General features: G+C 33.8%; 1 protein-coding gene, 1 long non-coding RNA gene and 1 pseudogene across 2 annotated transcripts; 2 read left to right on the top strand and 1 right to left on the bottom strand.

Annotated features, from left to right (window-relative positions):
* On the top strand, positions 992 to 4305 carry LOC109226162 (annotated as a pseudogene).
* Positions 4560 to 7145, top strand: LOC109225720 (two-component response regulator ARR17-like). The gene is made up of 5 exons (XM_019390486.1): positions 4560 to 5077; positions 6259 to 6338; positions 6495 to 6572; positions 6699 to 6769; positions 6874 to 7145. The coding sequence occupies exons 1-5, from the start codon at positions 4933 to 4935 to the stop codon at positions 6962 to 6964; spliced, it is 465 nt and encodes a 154-aa protein (XP_019246031.1). The 5' UTR covers positions 4560 to 4932; the 3' UTR covers positions 6965 to 7145.
* Positions 7559 to 8366, bottom strand: LOC109225721. The gene is made up of 2 exons (XR_002067975.1): positions 8151 to 8366; positions 7559 to 8002 (listed from the first exon to the last, which is right to left on the bottom strand). It is a non-coding gene; the product is annotated as an uncharacterized LOC109225721 (long non-coding RNA).

The following is a 12875-nucleotide window of genomic DNA, read 5'->3' on the forward strand; positions in this document are numbered from 1 at the left end:
CATACAAAGTGTTTAATAAAAGAACTCTATGTGTTGAAGAGAGTGTACATGTTGTGTTTGATGAATCTAACACTCTTTCTGAGAGACAGGAACATGAAGATGAAGCCATTGGACTGGTGAGACAATTGACTGAAGCCACAACACAAGTCAAAGTGGCATCAAAGGAAGGAGCAGGTGATGGAACAGGTCCTCTCACCCAGGGCAACCTGACAGGGGGAACCAATCTGAAGGAACCTGTACCTGAACCTGTTCCTCTGCAGCATAACTATGAAGGAGAAACTAGCAGGAACCAGATGGTGGGGAAATCTTACAAGTACCTGAGTTCTCACCCCATTGAGAACATCATCAATGATCCAACATCTGGGGTCAAGACAAGATCACAACTGAAGAACCTGTGTGCATTTAATGCTTTTCTGTCCCTCATTGAACCTAAAAATGTGAGTGAAGCTCTACAAGATGCAGATTGGGTCAATGCTATGCAAGATGAGCTCAATCAGTTTGAAAGAAGCCAAGTCTGGCACTTAGTTCCAAAACCAAAAGACAGGTCAGTCATTGGGACAAAATGGGTCTTCAGGAACAAACTAGATGAAGATGGAACAGTTACAAGAAATAAGGAACATGGATTTTGGCAATGTAGTTGGACTCTCATGTCGATCCGAATGAATCATCCTTTCCACGGAGGTAAATCTTTGCCTGCTAGGCAAGAGGATAGCCTGTTTCTAGGGATGTTTTATCAATTTCTTTCCATTTGTATCTGTTGAAAATTCCAATAAATTCCAATTCAATTTAAGTAGAAAATTCTCTTTCTTCCTCCGTTCATACGTATTTCATACATTCCAGATATGGAGTAAGGTTGGTGGTTCAAGGCTATAGTCAAGAGGAAGGCATTGATTATGATGAGACTTTTTCTCCAGTGGCTAGACTTGAAGCAATTAGACTCCTCATAGCCTTTGCAGCACATATGGAATTCACTCTTCATCAAATGGATGTCAAAAGTGCCTTCCTAAATGGCTATCTCAAAGAAGAAGTGTTTGTGAGACAACCTCCAGGATTCGAAAGTAAAGAATGTCCTGATCATGTATACAAGCTAGATAAAGCTCTCTATGGTCTCAAGCAGGCCCCAAGAGCTTGGTATGAAAGATTGTCAAATTCCTTCTGGAGCATGGGTACAAAAGAGGTAAAATTGACAGCACTTTGTTTCTAAGGGAAAAAGGTACAGATCTTCTTGTTGTGCAAATATATGTTGATGATATAATATTTGGGGCCACTACAGATAGGTTGAGTAAGGACTTTGCAAAATTAATGGGAAGTGAGTTTGAAATGAGTATGATGGGCGAACTAAATTTCTTCCTAGGCTTGCAGATCAAACAAAGTCCAAATGGAACCATGATTCATCAGCAGAAGTATACAAAAGAACTAATCAAGAAGTTTAAAATGGAAGACTCTAAAGAAATAGATACACCTATTGCAACTGCCACTAAATTAGATATTGATGAACCTGGTTCATCAGTTGATCAAAAGTTGTATAGGGGTATGATTGGTTCACTCTTGTATCTTACTGCCAGCAGACCTGACATTGTTTTCAGTGTAGGACTTTGTGCTCGTTTTCAAGCTAATCCTAAAGAGTCTCACTTGACTGCTGTCAAGAGGATATTGAGATATCTGAAGGGGACTACTGAATTGTGCCTATGGTACCCTAAAGGTAGTAATTTCGATCTAGTAGGTTATGCTGATGCTGACTATGCAGGTTTCCTAGTGGATAGAAAAAGAACCTCAGGTATGGCTCACTTTCTTGGTTCATGTCTTATATCATGGGCCACCAAGAAACAAAATTCAGTAGCCCTATCTACTGCTGAAGCTGAGTATATGGCTGCAGCTTCTTGTTGTGCTCAACTACTGTGGATCAAACAACAATTAGTAGACTTTGGTATAGAAGTGGGATGCATACCAATATTCTGTGATAACACTAGTGCTATAAGTATGACAAAGAACCCTGTTCATCATAAAAGGACCAAGCACATAGATGTTAGACACCACTTCTTGAGAGATAATTATGAGAAAGGATTAATCTCAATAGAATTCTGTGCTACTGATAAACAAATAGCTGACATCTTCACCAAAGCACTAAATAGGGAAAACTTTGAAAGGAACAGGTTGGAATTAGGGATGATTAACATCACCTAAAAGGTCTAGTTCAGAATGCACAATGAAAAAAAATGATGAAAAAGATGAGAAAAAAAAAACTTGGTTAGGAGTTCTAATTCAATGCAAATATCTAGACTAATTCTTACTCAGTCTCATACTTGATTAGTATACTCCTGTGACATGTGTGTATATGAATCCTTAATCTCTTACAAAGTTTTTCTATTCTGTAATTTGAGGCATGATCAAGGGNATATATATATCACACGAGTGGAAAGATATTAACCAAGTTGGGGCTCAAGAATAAAGTCTATAGAAGATTAATATTCAAAAAGATAAATCTAAATCATATGAAAGGAAACATATTCAACATATTGTAGTTTGCTACTCATAATCGCTAGTATATCTTGTATCTTACTAGTGAATATGATGGAAAAAATTTAGTTTCAATAGGAGTAGCATACTAGGTTTGGGAATTAGGATTTTGAGTTTAATTACTTATGGCTTGTAACTGTTTTTATAATTCCAACGCCCAAGGAAAAAATTAATATTTTATTATTTTTAAACTTAATGTATAGATATATTTTCACATGTAAATTTATTCGGTACGATTTGGTAATTTTTCGGTTTAGTTTTGTAAAACAAAAAACATACCCTAATTATCGGTGCGATTATAGATATATGTAGAAACCTACGGTTTTATTTTAAAAAACTTTAAAATTGGTTCGGTACGGTACGATTCGGTCGGTTTAATCGGTTTTTAAATATCCATTGACACCCCTACCCTAAACCCAGCTCACACCTATAAAAAGGAGCACATAATCCCTTGAAAAGACATCTTGAAAATTTTATAAACTCACAAAGAGATCAAGACGTGAATCGACACTTCTTGAAAATCAAATACTTCAAGAAGATCCGCAACATTAGGGGCGCACATGGACCGGATTGGTTCAATTTTTATCTAAACCAAATCAAACCAATTATATCGGCTTGAATTGGTCCGATTTTGTCATTTTTTTGTGTTCTCAGATTTTTTTATTACATGAATATTATTTCAATTTTACTTTGAAGTTATAAATAAAGTTTTGATAATTGAATATATGTTTAGTAAACACTGAAAAAACAGACAAACGTATGATCTATTAAAATATCTTACGGGAGAATTGTTTTTAGTGATACATGATAGTTATTTTCTTAGTCGTTTAGCAATAATCTTTTAATTTGTTAATGTATGCTTTCAAGATTAACCTATTTAATAATTAAATAAAAAAATTATTATGAAACCTAAATAATAATATATTTTATTTAATTTTAAAATTATCAAAATGTAATTTCAAATTCGAAAATGATATAAGAATTTAACAAATCTTGACATATGAATATGAAAGAGCAAAGAGAAAGACGCATTTAAATAACATTTGATAAGAAAGTGATGATACAACCCATTATTTAAAGTAGATAAAATAAATATATTTCATAGCTCTATTAAATATTATATTCTATGAGAGGATCTCAAATATTTTTAGACATTTTTAAAGAAAATTATATATAAAGTCTTAAATGTATATATAAAAATTATATATTTATCCTTATAAAAAAAAATTATATATTTATATGCCGGTTTGGTTCGGGTTTTTTACTCAATACCAAACCAAATCAAACCAAACCTAGTCGGATTTTTTAATCGGTTTGATTTGACTTTTCGATTTTGTGCGATTTTCCGGTACATGGTTTGGTTTGAACACCCCTACGCAATATTATTTAACACAATTATTTTTAAAGAACACGACAAATAATTTTAGACGGGGAAGTGTATTGATAGTGTAAATACAAGCTAAATCCATTAACTACGGCAGCAAATCACCATATTAAATGCAACTTAATTGAATGATGAAGTATTGAAATTGAATGAAAATCAGAACCCATTGATTGCATGCTGAGTAATTACTCTGACCGAGTTCAAGAGACTACACATCTCTTCGTGAAAATTTATTGTGGGAAATCTTAACAATGCAGCTTCCAGATTTTGGTCCCCATTATGAGGATTTATTTGGATACCGTATCGTTTATTTTCAAAATCCTTTCTATTTTGCCAGCAGATACTCTGCATCCTATTCCATCTTCCATATGACCACATCAAATGAAATACTGAGACCTACTTGACTTTTTTTTTTTTTTTTTTAAAATCAAATAGTTTAGTTATTTGTTTATTGATTTAACTTGTATGTATGTATAATCGCAATATAATTTTTTTTGCACTATCAATGTAATTTAATATATTGTTACAAATGGTCTGTCTTCATTTCATGTTACTAATTTCTCTCAACATGTGCAGTTACCTATAACATTCTTTTACACTACCCATGAATCATGGGCCATGATTACCCTTTAATTACCTACATATACTAACACCAAAATATTGTCCTCCGATTCCCCTTCCCCCACTCCCTCCCCCCCAGCCCCCCAGCACGAAAAAGAAAGAAAATAAGGAATGAGCTGGAGGGAGCATATGAGGAATCGGTGTGCAGATATATATACTGATATGGATATTGTTTAAGTGAAAATCAAGATCACGAAATATCTGTGACAATCCTTTTCATTGATTTTATTTTTGCTGATCCCTTCCCTTAAAAAAACCACCCCACGCCATCCTTTTAGTCCCATAATTACCTCTCTTCTTCTTCTTTCTTTCCATTACTTTTTCTTTAAAGTTTCATTCTTGATTCTTCTCTCTACATGTTAATTATTCTCCTGTGTAAAAGTGAAATTTCTGCGGATTAAGTGAAAGAAATGGAGACGTTTGCTTCTTCTGCTTCATCGTTATCAATTTCAAGGGGAATAAGTGCAAGTGATGAACCCCATGTGCTAGCTGTGGATGACAATCTTGTTGATCGTAAACTTGTTGAGAAGTTACTCAAGAAATCCTCTTGCAAAGGTAAGCACTTTTTTTTTTTTAATTAATTATCCTCACCTTGTAGTTAATTTAATTAGAATAAGTGGATAGTATGTAATATGTTTCAGTTTCTTTTTATTTAGACTTGATATCAATATAATGTTGAATGTTTCTCAAGCACTGCATTGTGCAACGTAGACTCGTAGACATAAGAATGACTGGAGATGAAGATTTTATAATGTTGAATCTTTCAACAGGAGACACCCTTTAGCAAGGATATATGTCATCAAATACAAGAATATTTTCTAATATTGCGTGTACACAAAAATTTTCTACGTAGATAATATATAGGTCGCCACCACATTAAAACAAGGCAGATTCATCACATCGCCAACAGGTTCATGTATTTTCAATATTGAACATTGATTTATAAGTGAGAATCTACTAAAATGTACATAAATATTAGAACTGAACCTATAATTTTAAAACTTAAAAAAATTATAGGCCGAACCTCTCAAGTTTAACCGTGGATCTACCTCTATTTTAAAACAATTCAATATTAGTTGGTATATGAAGTAAAGCTTTAATAAGCACCAAAACGCCGATCTAATCCCGCTTAAAAACCAAATTATGAATATATATGTGGCACTATTTGTGTAAGATTCTGCCTACGCTAGGACTCAAACCCCCAAGGAGAAAAAAAAAATGTAAAACCGTGCCTGAAAACTAATTCGATATTGGCATTTGCCTTGTCCTTTGGTCAACCTTTTGGATTTGCCAACAGCTGTACCTACGTGATCACACTGCTTTTCTTTATGTTTTATTTTACATCTTTAAATCTTTCACAATCCTTCGTTGTAGACTTTTCAGCCCATGTGGTTCATAACGTGCGCGACTCAACTGATCATGGCTTTTCATTATTTTCCTTACCCATAAATGGGAAAGATACAGCCCGGATAATATAATTTACTATATTGTATGAAGATATTGTCTCAGTTTGGTCGGAAATTAACACCATGCCTCACTGGATTATCTGTACCTTGTACATACAAGCTAAGTTCTTTTTTTTTTTTTGCTGCAATCCAACAGTTAAATTACGCGATTGTTTTGCTCTACATATGTCTATTAATATAAATGTGAAACATTATATTAATGCACAAGCAAGTGAAAGATGGATCAATATAAATATATAATCGATCTCATGATTTGCAATTTTCCTTCAGTAACTACTGCAGAAGATGGTCTGAGGGCTTTGGAGTACTTGGGTTTGGGAGCACATCATGACAGCTCTACTAATAGCAATGTGAGTCTCTATTGAATAAAGATTGAGTTTGCATTCTGCGCAGTGGTCACGTTATATGTAATAACGTGATCTGTGTATATAACTTAAACACTCAAATACTTGAATATTACAGGCTCTACTAAGTTGTGGTGTTAATATATATACTTTGTTGTGCAGGGTTTAAAAGTTAATATGATAATAACAGATTATTGCATGCCAGGAATGACAGGTTATGAACTGCTTAAGAAAATCAAGGTATAGTTCATTCCCAGCGAGCAGCAACGTATATAGCTCGGCACATAATTCTTCAAAAACAACTCTTTTAGTTTAGTTACTCATAATGAGTTTGAACTCAAATTTGCTTCATTGCATTGCAAGCAGGAATCGTCGATCATGAAGGATGTGCCGGTTGTGATAGTGTCATCCGAGAATATCCCAACTCGAATTAATCAGTAATATATTTTATAATTAACTAACCACCTCAATATTATATTATATTTCATTTTTGTAGCTGTGATATGATACTGAACAAAGAGTACTTGTGTGAAATGGACAGATGCATGGAAGAAGGAGCTCAGATTTTCATGCTGAAGCCTCTGAAGCACTCTGATGTCGAAAGGCTGAGATGTCAAATAATGCAATGCTGATGATAGATTGACTCTTCTCATCTGTCATCTTCTAAAAGAAGAGAAAGAGGGAGAGATATATATTACCATGTATAAGAGTGATTACGAGATTCTAAAGACTCGTGAATTCAGTTGTATATCTCTGGAGCTTTAGAAATTCCAGCTTTCATTAAGAAAAGGCAGACCTTGTTCTTTTCATCTATTTTGCTCTTCTGTCTCTTTCCACGGTTGCTCTCGAGTCACCCCAAGAGCAAGGTTGGGAGTTTTGGGAGGGAAGAGCAAGGTTGGGAGTTTTGGGAGGGAAGGATGCCGAAGGTCTGTCGAAACAGCTTCTCTACCGCTATCGAAGGTCTATCGTTATTGTTGTGTGTCTCATTCCACGAAGGAGCGTACCTTTTGTGTCAGAGCTTGTAATTGGTGGCAAGATTTTGTATCTCATTAGCAGTCAGACAATATTTCTTAGTTATATTTCTCCTTTTAACTCCAACTAATATGGTGAAGTTGGAGATTCACAATCATCATTATGATTCTCCAAAATCTGGAGGACTAGTACTATCCTTGATTTTGAATCACAAATTCCCAAAAAAGAAAAACAAAACATATGGAACATCGTGATTAAGACAGCAAATTGTTGAAAAGATTCTATTTTTCTTCAACCCCTTTGGACTCGGAGTGAACAAACAATAATTCAAAAGTAAACTAGCAGGTACAAGAAAAAGTATACACAACAACCAAACTGAAACAATCCTCTGAAATTGAACACAAATTCACACATTTATGTTGCTAGAGTTGAAGACTCAAAAAAAAAAAAAAACAATTCCTTTAATTTGGGATTAACAGAAATGGCTGTGGTGATGATGGTGTCTGTGTTCATCCCATCCAAGACACTGCAGAAAAGGATAGCAGGCCATAAAGATACACCTGCTAAACATGGAGAAAACAGAGGAGAGTAGCAAACAAGGGCAGCAACAACATGCCAAAAATGGATCATCATATGGACTGCCTCCTTCGTGGTGGTGGTGATGATGATGGTGGTGATGACCCATCTTCTTCTTTCACCTGAATTGAGAAAACTAATGATTACCCACTACTCAATTAGCAAATTCAATCACACTCACTTGATCATATAATGATTATTGATCAAATAGATGAAAATCTTTGGGGATAAAAATGAAATTCAAATCAAGAAATCAAGAGAACTACATACCTTGTGAAATGAACCTTCCTTTTTTTTTTTTCGTATAATTGAAGATTGTATGAAGAGAAGGGAGATTGGCAATAATACAGATTTTTTTTGGGAAAAAAAAAGAGGGGCTAGTTGCTCGCAGATTTCAGCTAATTTTGGAAGAATGGCTTTTTTCCTTTCATTTAAATACAGTTCTAATCCAATGGGACAAATCATCAGACGTGGCTAAACATAGGCGGTAGAGTTGACACTGGAATTAAAATATTAAAAAGCCCACTTCTCTTCTCATACGCGGGGCAAACGCAATGAGTCGTTTCTCATGGGTAATAACTCTAGAGGGAGCTTCGTAGAAAAGTACACAGCTTCCAACTTAAGGAACTGGCGTTTGCTTCAAACATTCAAGATGTTATAAATAGAATTATATTTATCGTGAATGTCTAATTTAGAGAGATTTTAGGATTCATTACTTGGTGGTTAAGTCACCCTCTCCCTATAAATAGAGGCTTCTATTCCCATTGTAATTCATCCCAAAAAATTCAATAAGAATTTCCTCTCTCTCTTTCTCTGCAATATTGTTCTTCTGCTTTTATTGTTTTATAACACGTTATCAGCACGAGACTCTAACCACTTGAGTAAAAGCTTTGGGATTGAGCATAATGACTGTCAATTGTTCCATGAACTTCCTTCATGATTAAATTCTGGATTTAAGGTAAGTATTTTACCGTATTTTTCTCTTTTATTCTATACTTTGATTTTAAATACAAGCAAAGACAACAAAGTTTGATTATAACTCTAATAGAGTTTGTAAGAAACTATAACCACCTAAAGTGGTAAAAATTTCTATGTCTTGCCATGATCAAATTCATGTATGATTATGGGCACAAAAAGTGGAAACCCGTCCCATTGAATTTGCTCCATTCTCATTCCCTTAAGAGAATGTGATAGCAGTATGTGATAAGTCTGAAAGAAGACAAAATTATTACTATGAATGTATCAATGGATATGGACGTGGCAATAGACGAAATTATAATCGTCATTATCGTGGTAATGAGAATAATAAGGATTCTCAAAATAATCCCCCACTTGTGAAAGTAATATTTGTCATCGATTTGACATGAGATTTTATAAAGCACATATAGATGATTATGGTCCATTCATGATGTGAATGTGACAACATCTTATTTATGAATACATATTCATTCTTCAAAGAATATGAACGTGCTAGTGGTAGTGAATATACCGCACTCACCTCTAAAAGGAGGTTTGAGATGATATAAGAAAATAATGTCATTATTATGGCATGAATGATCATTGGTCACGTACCTATTGTACGCCAAAATATTTTGGCATTGTGATTATTAAAAGACAACGGTAATGCAAGAAATAGATCTTGCATATAATTTTGACCATAACCATAATGGTATAACTTTCTCTTTAAAAGAGATATTCACCATATGGGTGTTGATGAATATGTGGTACTACAAAATTAATTGAGAACTCTGCAAGAGCCAATTATACTATTTTGGAGAAACACAATTAATTACCAATAAGGTATTGTGTTGTAGTAAGTCTCAAAGAAACTTATTCAGTTTCCAAAGTATACGCGAAAGCGGTTGATTATATTGAGACTATAAATAAAGAAAAAATTTAATATCTTCTATTACTACAACTTGTAGCGGGATAATATGTATGTGAAAAGCTACCCGCTTTATTCTCCAATTTGTACTACATAAACAAAAGAATACCACAATGAAGTGGATATTTTATTGATATAAAAATCCATATCATAATAAACTTGGAGTTTATTCATAATTGCACACATCATGGTGTAAACCTGAAGTTTATCAATATTGATAATTTATCCAGTTGGCATAATTGGTTTAGCCATGTTAATTCAAGTATGATGTGCAAAAATAAATGAGAATTCACATGGGTAAATATTAAAGAACTAGAAAGTTCTTTACGAATTCTCTTACATTGCTTGTTCTCATTAATTAATAGACCAACTAAAATTGGGATTGAATCCCATGAATGCTGGAAATATCAAAGGTGAATATGGGCTCATTCACCTGCCATGTATACCACATAAGATGCATCTATGAGATGGTTACATGTGCGATTATTATTAACCCGCAACATGGTGTTTGCGAGGTAACTTGCTCAATAATTTAATTTCGAGCATAATTTCCAGATTTTCTATTCAAGAAGTTCATCTTGATAAGTTGGTTTACATCACAGTTGGTTTAGCAAAATGATTTATTAAGTGCCTCTACTTAATAGCTAAACAATTGCTTATGAGAACAAAGTTATATATATCAATTTGATATATGTTATATACGAAAGTATATTGCATTTTTCCCTCACAAGTGGTTCAGGGTCAGGAACCAAATAATTCCATCTTACTATTATTGATGCGCGGTGTATATTTTGATTAACACCATAACGCATGGGTTCTCAAAGTTGAGGAAACAAGTTAGTTTTTCTAACATGAGGGGGAGACAAGATACAACAGTTGAGAAAAAGTTACATGGAATGAATTATCATTTATACATCTAGATCCTCGAATAAAATAATATGAACTTGAAGTTCATAAAAGGATAATTCATGTGCGATTTATTGCAAAGCATGCCAGACGCATTTGCTGACCCAAAGAAAGTAACTATATTCTCATTGCAAATGCTCCTATTTGAATAAGTCCTAGAAGGACAAAGTCTATAGTACGCTTAAAGCGTATAGACAAATCGGTTTCAAATAAACTTCTTGATAAAGAAGATGAGCAAATGATCATAATAAAGGAGGCAAATGATCTAGAAGATCACATGACATAACACTTCATAAAATCTCATGAGAGATTCAGGTATCGAAATATATGAATGAAGAGATCTCTATGTTATGTCTTTGTGAAAAATAAGGAGGTTGGAACCGATACAAAATATTTGTCGACGACATCTATAATAGCGCTAAATATATATGAGGATCTTAAGTCTGAAGAAACAATTCGAATAGATTTGGTTTCATATGAGACATGTAGTTTTGAACATGTAGTTCAAACACTTGAAAGTATAAAGTCAATGGTATGTGCAATCAGTTTTCGTTATCTTATATGTCTAGCATGACATGGAAAGTTGATATGCATCTAAAGTCTATTTAAATGGCTTATTTGACTATACTTATATGACAATCCCCAAATGATTTAAATTGGTTGAAGCATATACAATTCTTGATCTTGAAGTAACACATCCTCAGTGCAATTTGTGCACATATGTATCTTGCTATAACTATAAGCATGATAATGTGATAGCGAGAATACCTCCATAGAGATATTGAAGAGCCATTCTACGATATTTATGAAGACATTATATCTCTATCAAGAATGATGATTTCAAGGTGCAATATATTCATTCAAGTTAATATGGTTGATTTCTTTATCAAATATCTACCAAAGATCTTTTGAAGATGGTGCACAAGATTGGAATGCAAATGCTTAAAGATGTGAATTGATGCTCTCATCAGGGGGAGTTAATACGCGTTGTACTCTTTTTCCCTTATAAGGTTTTGTCCCACTGGGTTTCCCTTGCAAGGTTTTTAACGAGGCAACCAAAAGGCGTATTGTAGATATGTGTACTCTTTTTCCTTCTCTAGAATTTTTTTTCCACTGGGTTTTATTTTAGTTAAGGTTTTAACGAGGCACATTATCTGTTGAATAGACATTCAAGTGGGAGTGTTATAAATAGAATTGTATTTATGGTGAATGTCTATATTTAGAGAGATTCTAGGGTTCATTACTTGGTGGCTAAGTCACCCTCTCCTTATAAATAGAGGCTTCTATTCCCATTGTAATTCATCCCATATCAATAAGAATTCTCTCTCTCTACTTTTCTTTGTAATACTCTTCTTCTTCTTTTATTATTTTATAACACAAGACGAGTTTTTGCAATTTTTCCTTTTTAACTTTCCACCTAACACCAAACAACTTATAAGTATCGCTGTCCAACGGGACGGAACGAGACATGACGGAATTTTATGGTGACAGAAAAGGATCGGGCCTTATCCAGGGCGGGATAAATGAGACGACCCGGTAGGCCCGTTCTGACGTTCTGTCCCACTAACGAACGAGACGGGTCGTGGGCCCTAAGTGGGCATTTTTTTCTAAATTTCAATATTTAAACATTAAAGTTGACAACGGCTATATATTTTATAGATAGCAACAGTTATTTTTTTAAAGTTGACAATGAATAAGTTTTTAAAGTTTGCAACAGCTAGTTTTTGACTCTTTTTAATGAACTTAAAACTTAATAAATTATTAAAAAACTAAGTAAAGAATTATAAAATATTAAAGCAAGATACTTGTCGCGAAATATTTTAGTAATTATAATAGACTTATAATTTATTTAATTTAATCTCAAGCTATAAAGTAACTAAGTAAGACAATTCTTAACAAAAATTCAAGGCTAAAGCGTTTTATTTTATTAATAAAAATTTTAAATTTCATACACAAATACAAGTCTTTTGAAGAGCACCTCGTCTACACAACCACGTTCTAGGAAGATGTCTTAAACTAGGCCTCTTAGTACACAATTAGAAACTATCATACTAATATTTGTAAGCTCCTATATAACTTTGTTTTAACTTATCTATAATATTTGTTAGACATTCTTGTGGAATTGGCAATATCGCTTGATGTTCCATGAGTTTCATGCCGTCATCTCCCCCCACCCCCCTTCCCCCCTCCCCCGCAAAGTATCT

Source organism: Nicotiana attenuata, chromosome 5 (assembly GCF_001879085.1).
Source record: "Nicotiana attenuata strain UT chromosome 5, NIATTr2, whole genome shotgun sequence".
Classification (NCBI taxonomy): Eukaryota; Viridiplantae; Streptophyta; class Magnoliopsida; order Solanales; family Solanaceae; genus Nicotiana; species Nicotiana attenuata.